Source organism: Anopheles merus, chromosome 2L, assembly GCF_017562075.2.
Source record: "Anopheles merus strain MAF chromosome 2L, AmerM5.1, whole genome shotgun sequence".
Classification (NCBI taxonomy): domain Eukaryota; kingdom Metazoa; phylum Arthropoda; class Insecta; order Diptera; family Culicidae; genus Anopheles; species Anopheles merus.
This window is the reverse complement of record NC_054083.1, coordinates 53,898,088-53,915,192: the sequence shown is the minus strand read 5'-3', so window position 1 is coordinate 53,915,192 and position 17,105 is coordinate 53,898,088. Positions and strand designations below refer to the sequence as shown.

General features: G+C 39.7%; 1 protein-coding gene across 6 annotated transcripts in view; it reads left to right on the top strand.

Annotated features, from left to right (window-relative positions):
• LOC121593044 (syntaxin-1A) overlaps positions 1 to 16,645 on the top strand; it is a 32,867-nt gene extending 16,222 nt beyond the window's left edge. Inside the window, exons 10-11 of one of the 6 annotated variants that reach the window (XM_041915079.1) lie at positions 7,322 to 8,176; positions 8,344 to 16,645. In XM_041915079.1, coding sequence (XP_041771013.1) covers positions 7,322 to 7,402 — 81 coding nt within the window. In that variant the 3' untranslated portion in view covers positions 7,403 to 8,176; positions 8,344 to 16,645. Of the gene's footprint in view, positions 1 to 944; positions 1,056 to 1,854; positions 2,050 to 2,622; positions 3,571 to 4,612; positions 6,088 to 7,321; positions 8,177 to 8,343 lie in introns of those variants that run through there. The other 5 variants (XM_041915080.1, XM_041915083.1, XM_041915082.1 and 2 more) reach the window with 5 other exon arrangements.
• Positions 16,646 to 17,105: the final 460 nt, after the last annotated feature.

Below are 17,105 nucleotides of genomic sequence, written 5' to 3'. Positions count from 1 at the left end.
GAAAATAATGTTTTAATTTCCTTGACACTTCCAACTGTTGCTTGCTATATTTCATACGCCTTTTTAATGCATTGCTATGTTATGTTTTCGTTATTTAAATTGTTGCGTATGTGTGTGAATGGTGAAAATAAACCGCATTGAATGTGTGATTATGTGCGATCGCGAATGGGTGATAAATAATGTTTGTGCGTTTAACTGCTCTGCTCCGTTGGATATGGCAACATTAATCTTGTTTCCCTGGGATACCTTGTTTGTACGATGTTTGATGATTTTTACTGGTTATTTGGCATATTCTTACTCTCGTCTTAACAACATATTCTTGTGTGCACGAACGGCCTATTGGACTTCCTACACTCTTTGCACTAATAAATATGACTATTGGTCCCGGTCTCGCTGCTATTAATCACCATGACCTCTGAAACAACTTTATTTTGCTACAATGATGTCTTTGTTCTTCTCCCTTTGCGGGTTTTGCCGAGTTTGTCTTCTCCGCGGAAAACTGGCGACCACAACGTCACCAACGATAATGCATCCGCATCCGGGTTGACTATCGGTAACTGTACTTCTACTTTCCGCAATGGTTCTTATACCGCTTATACCGGTGATCGTTTAACTACTGACACACCTCCTCGCCTACCATGCCGCACCAAAAATCCTCTCTTCCCCTTCCTACTTCCAACTATCTCAAACCGCGCCAAATCCAAATCCTCGTCCGACTTGCGCGAAACCAAATACGAATCCCTCACCCGCAACGTTACCAATCCGAATCGAAATGGGATCCAACAAACGCCGTCCCCAAATGACTTCCATTCTGAACGTGTGCCACTACCCGGTCATTATGATGATATGGGGATCTTGTCATGGTCGTCCACGTCAAATCTGCACCGTGATGCTGTTGTTCGTTCTGAAATCGGTGTGCAACGTGCATCATCTTCGGACGAAAGGGCGAAATGGTGGACCGAATTGAGTATCATGTGGAAAACAGTCGGGACTACATTACAACGGGCCAACAAGATTTGGTCCAAGCCGTCAAGTATATGTCCAAAGCCAGAAAGGTACGTTTGCTAGGCCATGGTTGCCACTGCCGAATGGGTCCTGTTGGAACGTTTTTTTGTTGTTGTTATTGAAACTAATCAATAGGTCAATAGGATTATGAACACGTTTCACAGTTTCTGTACTAGTGGCACTCTAATTCAACATGGGAAGTATAACATCAACTAATTAATCTCACAATCATAGTACAAACTGAATTCCTAACAATTAATTGATTATTTTACTAACAGCAATAGTCTTAATTTTAAAATCAATAGTGATTTCCGCACTTTGAATGAACAAGAAGATCAAGGAGAATGTGTGTAAGGATACTGACTCCTCTACCACGATAAAATATGTCCAATTTACGCCAATGTTTCAAAGGTTATATGGGAATAGTCATATCGACTATCTACCTGGATGTGAAAATTGTTAAGTTTAATCATATGTTTCGTTGATTATTCATGTAAAAATGCTTGTGTTTGTTGTGTCCACGTTTAGCTTGTGTCTTGTCTCTAATGTTCTAGAAGAACGCAAAATCATGCAATCATATTTGTGGAAATGGTAAAACGGAAGTTCGGTGCACTTTTATAGTAACAACAAGTCAACAATGTGTTATACCTGGCTGCACCAAAACAATCCTTTGTGTTGTGCCTGGTGGTGTGCTGTTTTGTGAGGTTGGGTTTGTCATTGTACTTCACATACCTTTATTTATGTCCATTAATAGTGTGCAAAAAATATGCAAATGTGATGTATATTTTGTTTTCGTATCGAACGTTTCCTAAATTATCTATTTCCATTTCCTTTGTTATTGCATTGCAGAAAAAAATCTGGATCGCTATTTGTGTTCTTATAGCTATTATTATATTAGTAGTATTCTTGGCAATCTACTTAACATAATCGCACTCAAACACATGGGAAACAGTAGAAGTAAAAAAAGAATGACGGTGAACCGAGCATAGCTGATGGTGTGATGATGGTACATCGGAGAGCGACATGCTCACACTTGCCCCATCGGTATGTTTTCGTGGTGTGCTAATGTTACTAAGGATGTATGTTTTAGGGAAAGTATTCTGCCATATAAAAGACAGAACAGATAAAGAAATGTGAAAGTTGTGTAGAATTCAGAAGTAAAAACTTCACTTACGTTGTGCACCTTAATGCATACTGATTTTCGACGCATTCAATTTGTTGGAAAACATTTGAGTAGTAAAAGCAGTTTTAAAATCTTACTCTTAATAGGATTAATCCTATTGCAATATTAATTGGAAATTAATTTTCTTATAACCAATGAGTCTGAAAAGAGTGTGGTGAATTATTTTCTTCTTTATTGTGGTGTTTGAGTCGCACCAAGCCATTGCGAAAGATAATATTTATAGATAATAACTTAACGATTAACATAGAGCTATTTTGCATGAAAATAACAGACGCCTGTGTTCAAAACTTACAGTTTTTTATCATATATCTTGGATATTAATCTTATAATTGTTTTATTTAGTTGTTAAAATGGTGCTGGGATACATAAGTTTGTAAGTTTGCTACGGAGAGGAGGTTCTTATTATGTTTCTTTTATTTTCTTTTGTTTTGCAGAAAAAAATCATGATAGCGATTTGCCTCTTTGTTACGGTCATCATTCTGTTACTTATTTTTCTTATTTAATCTAGTTTCGAGTAAGCGAATTTAAAATGCCGTTCGTAAACATCAGTCAAACATCGTTCATCAGGCCAATCTGTCTGTCGGCCTGTATCGGCATATATGTATCGTTATCGTATGTTATCTATCAATAATTATCAACATCAGCGGACTTGCTGCAATCATTTGCAGAACATTGCCTAACGTTCAATCGTATTTCGTACTAAATTCCAGAAGCGAAAAAGGACTACCACAATTTGTTGCACAATAATGATAATGATACCAATAATAATAAACTATTGTTTAATTAATGCAAAATAATTACCGCTCCACTATGCTATGGACCGCGATTTCTTCAACCATGAAGAATAAGGAAATGGTTCTAAAATTACAAGACCTTGCAATTAAACAACTAAGAAATTCGCATTTACTTGTGCTATTCACGATACAAATGTTTGTAAATCTCCATACACACATAACTGCAATGATGAAATGTTCACGGGAATCCTAGCCTCGTGTCAAGAGTACGTAAAATTATATGAAAGCTAAGGGAAATACAAACATGGTATAGTTCAGTTTTGTTAATATGCATGTAACTATTTTATTTATTGCCACCAACCCTTGTCATGAAACAGTAAGTGAATGACAAAATCAGATCGGAAAATACATGGTACTAAGGCTTGCGTGATAATCGTTTAGAGTAATGATTGACAAGTGGAAGGTGCTTTTTAAAAATCTGTGTAAGAATATTCTTTATCATTGTTAATAGTGTCTAGTAAAACTCTTATACTGCGACTGGTATGCGAGTGATAAAAGATGAACAATATAAGCGACTCATGTTTCATAGAATGTTGTTTCGTTTCTGGTAAATATACTTTGGACAACGTTATGTATTTTCGTCCTCCAGCACAGTCTTGTCGGGTTTATAAAGGTTTACTAGACTTAGCTTTGTATATCATAATCGGAAAATGTAAACCTTTGTTGCGTGGTACAATTCGGATGTGAATCGAACCATGCTCAGCATATAAAAGAACGCTCTGGGGGGATTCTGTATATATTTCTGCATTTAAACACTTCGCACAAACTTCAGTAATGTGAATAGTTTTGTTGGATCAACATCAAACGCAGAGATACAATGATGGCGGTTCTAGTGCGAAATAAAAGAATTAAATTATATTTAAAAAAGTTGTGTATGTCAAATGTGTTTTTCAGCAGCAAGTTTTCCTTAAGTATGAATGGGGGTGTGAAAGAGTGCATGATGCAATCTGTTGTTTCGTGCGTGTGTGATATTGTTTGCTTTATTATTGCTCTTTTATTATAAACTTACAACACTAAAAATAAGTTAACTGGTCAGTTGTGTTCTTCATTTGAAAAGATTTGTATATTGCACAAATGTATTCAAACGATATGTCGTTTGAGACCTTATTGAGCAATTATTGGCACTTCAAATAACCTCATAATTTCAGAATGTGTTCTGTTTTCTTGCTTACTATTTATACTATATACATCCCACCAATATCATAGCTCACAATATTAAGCTATGGTTTTGGTGTATGAAGAAATGTCGCATTACATGTGTTTTGAATAACTTACTAAAATGTTTATTTTATATCCATGACATATTCTATTGTTGTTTTGCATGTTGTATCTTAGTATACTCTTATCTTTGAATCCGAATATTAGTATACCGTATTGGTTTAATGGTGCAATGTTTTGCAACTAACTTTTAGTTCCGTTTTTTGCGTGGCTTAGTTTAAAAAATTATATTCCTATTGTATATGGGATGTAACAATTATAAATATGCTGGCAAGTAATCCAATGTATATCACTAAATTGAACTGTTTCTCTCTCCCCCGTCACCAATCACCAACAAAATCACACAAAAAACACACAATGAAACACCTCTAATGACGTTTGCTGATGATGTGTTGCACTTCCATCTCTGCAGAAGAAGATTATGATCCTGATCTGTTTGACCGTGCTCGGGCTGATTGTTGCATCCTACGTCAGTAGCTACTTCATGTAAAAGGAACACTAAGATGAAATTGATGTACGGATTCCGCATTACATACAAAGCGTGAAACATTATGCGGCTATGCGTTTGAAATCTCTGACAAACAACAACATCAGTGTTGTTACACATCCATACACAACCGGTAAAAAAGGATTGAAAAAGGAACTGGACATAATCTAGCGTAATTTCCATCGTAATAACACAACGGCAAACGACCAAAAATGCTTCATCCAAAAAAGAGAGAGAGCGAGAGAGTTAGTCAAAGAAAGTAAAAGCGAGAGAGTGAGAGAGGAGAGAGAGAGTGTGGGAGAAAAAAACGAAAAATAGAACGCGAATATGAGTACATTTCTTCGTAGGTTATGTTGATCACTGGAGCAATATCGAGCAAGATATGTTTGCCATATCTACAAAATAAACTCAGCCGTTAATTGTATCGTTCATTGCTTCCCAACAGAACAAAGAGAACCCACACAAACGTATTCGCCAACAGCGGACTCCCAAAGGCGATGAACAACCGCATTGCATATATGCGTGTGCCCGTGTGTGTGTGTGTACCGATGAATGGTGCCTAGGCCGCATTTTCAGTCCAAATCCGTACCACCAATATTTCTGTATTTTTAGTTTGGTATTGCATTCAACAGCTTCGAACTTTCGACGACGTTTTGGGCGAAATAAGGAATGCAAAAAGAAGCAATGTGTGGCCGGCAGTACTACCATCGTTCATGTTTAAATAGTCGTGTACTACGAGAAACTGCTAATGAATTGACTGCCAAAGGTGATGACAGCACAGTCATAGAAAGAAAGAAAGCGATCTCTATGGAAACCAGCTACGCCACGCAGATTTGATCGTGCCAGGTGCATGAAGCTAAAGTAATTGGAAGCTTACTAGCGGTAAACTCTCCTCCTTCTGAATTGTTTGCGACCTTTGTCAACCAGTTTCCAATTGTGCATAGTTCAGTTATTGCGGATGTCTCAACTGAGCCGCTTCTTTTTCGCCAATCTCTGCATCCCATTTTTTTACATATGCCAAACACTTTTGATGCACGGTATGGCTATCATCGTCGCTTTTCAAATGCCATCATTCATATTGGAACGTAAAGAAGAAAAGAACTGGTAGAAAATACAAGTGACAGTTGCCGTGCAGAAGCGATTCGAAGCCAATGTGAAAGCCAATATGTAAGAACAACAAAAGAGAAAGAAGAAACAATCAAATAGCTCCGCAATCAAAACAAATCAAACAGAAGAGGAATGAAATGTGAAGAGCATCAGACCGGAGTACATTCAAATGCCACATAGAAATTAAATCAAGATAGAAACGACATAACTCTTCAAGCGCTCCAATTTTATCTTACTACTCACCTCAGCACAACAGTGTCTATCTCTTTTCAAGTATATGTAAATTGTCACAGGTACATAACACATATTACTGTCAATTTATAGTGAACGTTTTCCATCACTCACACAATCACACACACACACACACACACACACACACACACACACACACACACACACACACACACACACACACACACACACACACACACACACACACACTCGATTCTTTCGACATCACATAAGTTTATAGCGTGTTTCGAAGAAATTGTATTATATATTTTTTGTTAGTTTTTTATGTTTATTATTTATTCAGAAATGCAGCACACTTAAGCCGCTGATACGGTCTTATTTACGTATGCTCAATTGTATATGAGTAGTATGAACTTACGATAGCGGATTTATTTGTGATCCATAGTTTTTTAACCATCAATTGTGAAGACATATAACTTTAGGCTAGTTGCTGCTTATGGTTTTAGACACAAGCGATTTGTTCTGCAGGGTAGGAGAGGTAAATGGAATTGAACGAAAGCAAAGTCTGTGTTCTTTTTTATTTTGTTACGTATTGCAAACAGTGCATCACGGAGTAGGATTTTCCATCCCCCGATCCCCTGATGGCCTTAGATCGTACAGCATTAAACTTCAAGCGTGTTTGCACTATGTATGTACTAGCAGTAGTTGTAGTGTGCAAAGCAATTTCGACCACGTGGCACTATTAGCACAACACGAGTGCCCTTTTTGTACAAAGCAAAAGCAAAAAAAGAAGAGAAAGGAAATCGATTACCACCATGGATGCCCCTGTTCTCCTGTGAACAGGATTTAGTAAATGCTAATCGCTAAACGAAGCAAGAGGCTGACTGTAGCGTAGAACAATTGCATTCTCCCCACATAGCTAGGTCGAATGTAAATAAACAAATGTTTATGTTTAGCAAAAGTACGCACACCGAGCATAACTTGTGATCAAATAGAAAAGAGTGTCAATTATTATTTTATTTAGTGCGATGCAGAACTCTATCCTTGGTTTCGAACGCAAACACAACACCCATCCTTTGTTTTGTTTCATTTCCGCTAGAAAGGGGGTTATTGTTTAAGTGTGACATATGTTATTGTTAGTGTATCCGTTCTCTGCGTTATTATTAAATCGAATTTAGTATAAATCAATCGGATTCCTGGTTTCTATTTATTTTATCTTACACTTTCTTTTCTCGCGCGCTGACCGACATGCTCATTCTCGTAACGCCTTCTCCTGTCCGTCCCCGTGCGTGCGATTCATCAACAAACTACACACCATCCATACGAATCGAGCAGAAGAAGATCATTATTCTGGTATGTCTAACCATTCTACTGATCGTGGTTGCATCAACCATCACAGGCTACTTTGGTTTCTAAGCAATCTTGCCTTGGCAACGGAGTAGTAGTATCATGCAAGCGCAACAATCCAATGCGCCCACTGAAGGTTTTTGCGCAATGAAAACGAACGGTGTTTCCATACTCGGTTGTGCAGTACACTGGTAGAGACACCACCGCTTCTTAAAATATGCAGCTCTGCAGAAAACGGGCCTCACTGGTACAGTTGGTATCTGGACAGCACAGCTTAATTGGGTGCAAACATACATGGTTGTTAAACGTATTAAAATTAACCATATAATATGAACCGCTACAATCACTACAATACAAACAGCATAGAAACTATCACATTCCAGACTCTGCATACTCTGGTGGGAACTCGATATTTTAAAAATGTAAACTCATTCATTGGATTCACATTGGCAATGCTCTAGATAGGTTCCATTGTTTGTCCCGCGTATAAACTCTGTCACAGTTAAAGCAAAAGCATAATCATCATGGTACATAAAGCTGGCGTTTCTTGACTCTTGTCTAAAGAATGCGATAAAATGTTGTTTCCTCTGGTAGGTGGTGTTTATGTTGTTTTGCTCATGTGCTCTCGGTCATCCTGGGGATTGCATAGTACTAGACTCTCGAAAATTAGCACAAAAGTCAGCAGTACGTTTTTAGGCGTTTATATGTTTATGTACGACAAAATCGTGTCAAATAGGCCTAGAGTAGCCAAATCTACAGAAGATGTTTTGCATAGCAATTTCTCTATTAAAAAAAGTTTGTCTGGACTTATATTATTTGATGTATCCTTCAATTTACGTTAAAGTGAGTATATTGTTTATGTTACAGTCATACACACACATACATGCACACATATACACTTACACTGCATTTCAAGTTCAAATAGTACACATGTCTTTCAACATATTCCTCATCGTCACACGCAATCGCAATCGCTATGAAACATGCTAATAGTATTCTACTTATTGCAGGTGTCGCCATACTTGCACATACTGCTGTGCGCAGTTATTATTGAAAAAATACAGTACGTCACTTGTGTTACACCAGAACCAAGAGAAAACAAAATCGCGATATTACCGTGCTCAACATGCCATACACAACCATCAATCCATCCAGCAGCAGCAGTGGCGGTTCAGAAGCCGAACGTTCACCACACGTTCATATTGACGTTTGCTACTGACGAGTTCAATCGCATGCATCGGACAGGCAAGCAGGCAGGCAGGCAGGCAGGCAGGCCGGACCCATAGCAAGTAACGTCCGATGCTCGTTCGACAACTTAAACAACAGCATTCAGAACAGCAAGCACAAGAATGGTCGACTGAACGCATCCCATCGTGCCGCATGTGTTGTGAGCTCGGTTATTGTCGTTTGATAGTGCTCTGCAATGTACCATTTGGTTGCCGTTTTTGTTTGGGGACTGGTGTAGCTACATCGGCATGGTTTGCTAACAACAAAACAACAATACAGAGAAAGAGAAAAAGAGAGAGAGAGAGAGAGAGAGAGAGAGAGAGAGAGAGAGAGAGAGAGAGAGAGAGAGAGAGAGAGAGAGAGAGAGAGAGAGAGAGAGAGAGAGAGAGAGGTCGAGTACCGAACCGATGATTGTTAAGTGCAGCATTCAAGTCTTCAAGAATGATGAAACGCATAGGCATAGGCAGCGGGTAGAATACATTTTAAATATGACGACAATGGCAATAAATGTGAACATAGATAAGGATATAAAGAAACGCCTGCCGCAAAACAATTCAGATCCATTTTGCTCGATTTTCGGTCACCTAAAATTGCATAAATGCTATTATAATGCGCGATTATAACGATACTACTCCAAATTTGACTTTTCACGTACAGTACTGTGAGTGGAGCGGCACGTACACCTAATGGGTTGCATATTACCAAGGCTAGAAATGATGTATCTTTGCATATCCGACTCTCTGCTTCGATGCTCTGGTTCGATAGCACGTTTGTTTTGTGTTTGGTATTCTGAAGATGAGAAGACATGTAAAGAAGGAAAAATCACGTGTGTCAGAAAACAGCAATTGAACGTCATAACGTATATTGTTCAAACAAAATGTGTGATAATAATTAATTCGAAAAATACTCTCAAAACACAAACACCCTCACGTACGTACGTGCAGTACGCACTGCTGCTTGGTACCGGGCGGCGGGAGTGCAACTGATTGGGGCGGAAGTAGGAATGACATCTACTACTACTTAAGCAACACAAACACAACACGACGACAACAAATAGCATATTTAAGAGTAGGTGATACACATACACTCAAACACGGGCACGAAAAAAAGGTGTAAAAATGGTAAAGCAACTGCACGATATCACGACACAATATAATATTCCGCGTGTGCAAGTATGGAATGATGGTGTCCTGCTGAAGACCCAGTTCGATGTTAGTTGATGAGCCTTCCAATAACAACAACAACAACAACCAAAACAAATGGAAAAATGGGGCACTCACGGGGAGAAGTGTGTAGGCATATATGGTTTTTGATTACTCACTTTAAGTCACTTAAGTCACCAGAACAAAAAAACTGCATTTTGTGTGCAATTTTGCGCTTCCAATTCCAACCGTAACAGCAACACTTAGGACACGTGCACCACACGAGAATAGTCAATTTATCATACTACTACTACTACTACTACTACTACTACTACTACTACTACTACTGGTCCGGGGAAAGGCGCACCCAAATGCATGTCCAAGACTGGCTGGGTTGCTGCAGATGATTGTTCTTCTTTCGTTTCCATTCGTATAACCTTCTTGCTGGTTATGAGTGCAGCTGACCTTAAAGGGTGTGGCAAATTCACAAAACATTCTACTTTAGCCTGTTTTGGTGCAGAAACTAATCCCAGGTGAGCTGGTGACTTGCGAACGATTTGGTTTGCTTTTGTCGACATTGAACAACCGCGTATCACGAGGAACTAGTATTTCAGACAGAAAAAGACAGAGTTGCATACTGCCGAATCAAACACAAAGTATAAAAATCCAAAAACCCAAAGCGCGTATTTACATCCCTCTTCGCGCACCTGGCATACGATAAGGATCTACACATTCCGTTGCTTAACAGGAGGTTTACTTACACTCATTAATCTATCGATGTTATGGACAGACGAAACAGTAGAAGAGCGCGTTCTTTCGATGCGGAATGGCACGGAAGGATGGCATGGAAAGTGGTCATGTGTTATAGAAAATGCGTAGATAACGAGCTCATTGAGATGTTCTACGATTTAACTAAATAATTTGAGTGTTTGCGTTGAGCTGCTTGTTTGTTTCATGTGAGTTTGCATTGGTTAGGTTTGTTCCATGGACCTCCTCCCCCCCCCCATCCCCCACCGCCCTCCCCCCGCAATGGAAGCAACCGCTTTTCTTTTCCACGTTTAACATTGTGCCATGAGGAGGAGAAGGAGGAAGAGGGAGTTACTTGACGCTGAAAGGGAGTGCGGATATGATCGAATAAGGCTAGGAATACTATACTGTTACGTCAATTGTTAATGCATGCGTTGTGGGAGCAAACGAAAATGGTGTGTTTGTGATCATTGCAGTAAGGTGCTGTGGTGTGGTGTGTGTGCACTCTTTGTGGCAGATGGATGGTTATTGTTTTTTTTCCACAAGCTCTGCTGCTACTGCAAGTAAAGGTGTGGTGCAACAGTGTGCGACAATTTAGGATGACGGTCACATACGCCATCCTGCTTCTGATTTGCATTATAATTTCCTGTTGAAGTTTTCATTGCTAATGCAGAACGGAGCTGAAGGCTCCGTGGAAAGGCCACCGAAACAAGAAACAAGCATGGTGGAGCAAAGGAGGTGTAAAAGAAGTGAAGATGAAAGTGAATCTCAACCCCGCGCAGTTATTACACCCAAGCGATGGAGGATGGAAATTGCAAAGCATACCAAATTAAGCAAATAATTAGTTAAACAATACTGTATTTGAAGAAGAAGAAGAAAAAAATGAGCAGCAAAGGGTAGAATAGTGCAAATGAAAAGTCCGTTACACAAGCCCAAACAGATGCCGGACTGCCGGCAAAGTTCACGTGAAATCATTAACAACCAGTGAGAATACAGTAGATTGTAGACACACACACACACAAAGAAATCGGAAGGAAAGAGAAAGCGAGAGAGATGGTAAGAAGGGGAGTAAGAGTATGGGAGAAGGAAAGTAAACGAAACTGTAGTGTAATCAAAACACAATTTTAAGGCGACAGAAAATAGTGTAATGTTCGCTAAGTTTGGAGTTGCATCTCTTGAATTAAGCCGTACCCGATTGGCAATAGTAGCGAAGACGTTGCAGAAGCTGGGAAGATGAGAGAGAGAGACCAGTACGACAACCGGAGATTACTTGCCAGCAATAAAAAAGGGAGGGAAAAGAAGGATTGAAGTGGCAAAAGGAAGCATTGAAGCAAATGTTGCTGGCTGATAGTTATTATCATAAGAAAAGTATATATATATACATAATTATATACACATAGCATCTAAAAGAAAAATGCGAAAAACACAAAAATATAGCCTATTCACTTAAATAGTTATTTAATGCAAACTATATATATATATATATCTTCAGAACGGAACCGTGTACGCGGACGCAGGACAGCATCGGAGGAGAAAAAGGAGAAGAAGGATGAGGAGGAGAAGGTGGAGGATGAGGAGGAGGAGAAGGGGCAGCAAACAAGAATGGAAGCAATTGCCAGCAATTGTAACAGGCAAAACAAAAGCAACCACCTGACTCTTACACATTTCGTACACAGAATATAAACACTTGAAGCAAGATTAGACAAGGGGAAGCGCTAATAGAGTTTGCAATGGAAATGGAGAATGGAGTTTGCAGGATAATCGCGATTAATTCCACAACATGTATGTACAAAACGTACGCGGACAAAGCGCATAGAGCAGCGCGCAAACACTGTAGCAGAGACCACACAAAGCAAAGGAGAGGGCAAACCGGAGACGGCACAGGACGACTAACGGCAAACCGGCAACTAACTAACTGACACGGCTGCCCTTTGCGGGCGTACAGTAGTGACAGTGTTAGGCCAGATATCCCAGAACAGAAACAAACAGACACACACACACGAACACCTGGCTAGGAAAAGATTCTGCACCCTGTTGTACAGTATATATTTTTCTCTCTCTATTGCTCTTGTATCAATTAACAAACGAGTGGTTAAAATAATGTACGCTGAAGAATAATATAGTGCAAAAAAAAACAAAACAAAAAAAAAACGGACATGAAGCAAACAAACAGACAAAACACACAGTGAAAGAGGAGTGTAGCGTTGGTTGGACATCCTTACCATCAGTGAGGGAGAGCTGGCGCGTAGAATTCAACTCAAACGAACGCGATAACAAACAGAACTCAGAACAACCAGAACTCGTAGTAGAAACCTCCGATTGCGATGAGCGGGCGGACGCACGAATCGATATTAAAGGGCACACACTGTCACCACACAGTACACAACAACAACAACAGCAGTGCAAAGACAAAGTAATATCTAATATGAATCTCGCTCGCGTTGAAAGGAGACAAACTTTACACATATATTCGCCCGACTTTTCAAAAGCTCCGCGATTGAATGGCGCTTTTGTTTGTCTAAAACGTACGCTACTACTGCCTCTACCATATGGGTTGTTGTTGTTGGTTTCGCTCGGTTTGCGACTTTAAGCTATTCGCTCGCGATACCGCTTAGTTATCACGCGAAGCAGATGTGAAGCGTAGCGTTAAGCTGCATTATAGAAACACGCCCGCCCCACCTGCTGGCCATGCTGCTGCCTATGCGCGCCGTGTATGATGCTAACCGTGTGTATTGGAGGGCATAGCGCAATGCAAGAAGAAGAATGCGCAATGCAAGAGAACATGTTTCGAAGTTGGCAAAAAGGCAACAAATTGTAGCAAAAGTGCGCGATTTTTGCCAGTCTGCGATGCATCGTGATGCGCAAGAGGAGAAATATTTAGTTAAAAACTATCTCTCTTTCTCTCTCCCTCTGTCTCTCTATTTCGCTAAAAAAACAAACTGCAACGGTGCAACATGTTGTACACTCCACACTTTCTAACGTAAGCAATTGATTTGATTTGGAAATCTTGATGTTGCAACTTGAATCGGAACAATCGAAACAAGCGCAAACAGCAGACAGCGAGCGGTGCGGAGAAGCAGCTAGCAGAACAAAAATGCGCTTGATTCTATTATAGTTCTCACCGGTGAAGAACGCCTACCTAAAAGCTAACAACACAATTGATCAATCAATCAGAATCATACACCAATCAAAAAGAAAAAAAGGTATAAATATACACACACACAAACCACACCAAAAACAAGCAGACACTAACATAAGCATCGTGCACGAGAGACGAGAGGGAAAGCTGCAAAAATGACACTAAAAAACACTAGACACCACACACACTCTCACTGATATGTAAAGAGGTATTGCGATAACAGCGTAAAAAGTGAACGAAACTTATACACAAACAAACAAACAAACAAACAGACGAACATAAACAAACAAACAAAACAAAAAAACAAAGGAAAAGGTAATAACAGAAGAAGAAAAAGTCGTGTAAATTGTTGCATTTAATCGTAAGTCCATTTTGAAGTTATTGCGAAGTTCAATGAAAGTAAAACAGAAACAAATAAGAGAAAAGTAACTCCTCTCTTCAGTAACTAGACGTTCAGTGCTATGAAAACTATCAATACGAATCAATACATCAAACATACACAAACACACACACATACAAACAGATATACGACAACAACACATCACAAAACGATAGGCAAAACATAACAAACAAAAACACATCGGAACACGCAACATAGTGTTCACAAGCAAGACAAGCAAGAGCACCACCACCACCAACACCAGAATAGAGCACACCATTATCCTTCTCCGGCTGTCAGTTCATTATCACTCTCTTCCGGATCACGTCAATCGATCTGTAAACGTAGCAGGCCGGAACAGACAAGGCGTGCAATAAGCAAAACAATAGAGTGTTATGGTAACGGTATTGTATTTATGTTTGATGGATTCGAAATTCGCAAAGCATACTATGTTATTTAAGCTGTAATATGAGATGCGTGTGAAGTGCGTGTAACTTGAGATAACATAATATAATGAATGAGTGTACTGGTTTGGTAGGATTTGTTTGCAGGAGTTGGTTTTTCTTCTGTTTCTGTAACAAGTTAGCAAGTCGTTTTTTCTAGAGAGTATACATATACACATATATATAGAGTGAGGGAAACCTTTTTTTGTGTTTGACAAGATTCGTTTCCTAGATCACGTGTGATCGATGCACAGGACACCCCACCCTCACACTCCAACGCACCCAAACACACATACACACACATCATCATCATCACACACAGAGGCAAATACATGCAGATGATCAATGCTGCGTGTGTGCATCGAACCACAGCCGCGTGCGTGAGTGTGAGAGGTGAAGGACGGGACACACGGAGAGATAAAGGATAATTTACAGTGCAGAGAAGACAAAACAAAATCAACATTACTAATAATACATGAGAAACGAAAACAACAGACACACACACACACATACTACACCACGTGTACACGATACAAAATCAAGTGATGGCTTTCAAAATTATATAAGGAAGATCTTAAAATAAACACAAGTTGATAAAAGCTAACTATTAATCGCCTTTTGCATTTATTCATTCGCTGGTTATTGACGTTGAGAGAAAAACTAAACCGTTGGAAAATGAAGAAAAAAAAAACACAAGAAACGAGCAAGCGAAAAAAACAAAACTCGATATTCAACGACTGGATCTGTCACCTCTGCCTTTGGGTATGTTGTTACATGGCTTACTGTGTTTGATTCAAATCCATGTTTCATACCGGAGAGAGCGAGAGAGTAGGAGAGAGATAGAGAGGGCTATGCATAGCTAACGATCCAGTTAAAGTCCTTCGAATCAGCCGTACAGTAGGCCGTTGTTGGATAAGGCAAGTAGGAGACCAGGAGGAACGCAATTGTCGGTTGGTAATCATAAATCGTTAACATCTCCTATTTACCACTACCATTACCTGGATACATATCCCTGTTTGGTTGGTTTTTTGTTTATAGTTTCCATTTGTATGCATCCATTGGGGGTGCATTTGAAGTAGAGAGGAATGATAAATTCCTTTTATTGAAGTCCCACCGTTACGAATACCACAAATTCGAAAGTATTCCAATTTAACTGCAAACACAGCAAACTGCACATTTTCAAGCAACACCAAATATAGCTAGTGATCAATAAGCTGCTGTTGGTTGTCCCCCCCTTATTGGGTCTGCGTGTCATCATCACATTCGTTGTTCGCTTCCAAAATCTTATCTTTTTTTGTCATACCTTTCCTCTGCTCTTTATTCCCTCTCAATTTCTCTCAATCAATCTTATTTGCTATCCCAACAATCTCGTGTTTGTTACTTGAAATATAGTGCTGAGACAGCTCGGCGTAATTCGTTACCGAACGTTTCTTCGTACCGAGCCGGATCGAACAGTCGGTACAGTACAGAGCAGTTGGAAGCAGCAGGTGTACTACTTGTGGTGTAGTAGGCGGTGAAGTTTCGCGCAGCTGTTGCGCGTGAACCAAAGCGCGTGATTTCGTTTTCGAATGCACACGTGTTAGAAGAAGCAAAAAAAAAAACAAAACCATTTAATGCACAACGCGTTTACTTTTTCTGCATGGTTGACACGTGACAAGGACAACAGGTAGACACAAAAACACGCCTTGGACAAATAGACACTCTCACTATCTTTCCTGTTGTCGTGGGTAGAGTTGAAAAGTTTTAGTCAATTTTCTTCCCAAAATGCAAGATGTGACGCAAACGCAAAATGCAACAACATACATAAAAGAAAAGGCGCACGGGTGTAGTGCAGATGGAACATACATGCTTTGCTGCTGGGGAGCATTGATAAGTTCGAGATGAAGTTCTCGTTAGCAGAATCGTTAAACAACTTTCACCTCTTTACACACCAATTAACGTCGTACATTTTCAGGATAGAATACGTGTAGTAATGCAATAATAATGCAACACAGGCCAGTAATAGTATTTTAGTACATAGATTGACGTGCATTTTTCCCGTTCGCGAGTGCTGATTGACACATTAGCTTAGAGCTTAGCTAGATCGCCAGTATAGGGGAAAGCGCACTTAAATTGAGCATTAGCGGTAGCATAGTCTTACAGCAACTAAACACGAAACGAAACGAAACACTCACATACACTCTAAAAACACAATAGTAGGGTTCTTCAATAAGTTAAACATGGAATGAAGGAAAATCCGGAAGCGAGTACAGAGGAAAACATACAAATACTAGCATCCTCGCTCCCTTCCCACCCCAAACCGGCGATGTGCTTTCTGGATGTTGCACACAAACATCGAAAGAATCAGGATCGATCAAGGGATATATTACGATCATGCCAATGATCAATAAAGGAGCGTTTGCAGAGTGTTGTGCAGGGGGAAAGGAGAGCCAGAGACACATCACCACTTTACAGATTACATGAATGAGATATAGTAAAAAAAGAGAGAGAGAGAGAGAGAGAGAGAGAGAGAGAGAGTGAGAGAGAAAGAGAGCGAGAGAGAGAGTAAGAGAGAGTGGAAGGGAAAGAGGAATGAATGGCGGAAAGGGAAGTCACTAAAGTGGGGATGAACACACGCTATTGAGAGATGACGGCGCAGCAAAGAATGTGAAGATCATAAACTAACACACGCTTGTCAACAACTGGCACGTTACAA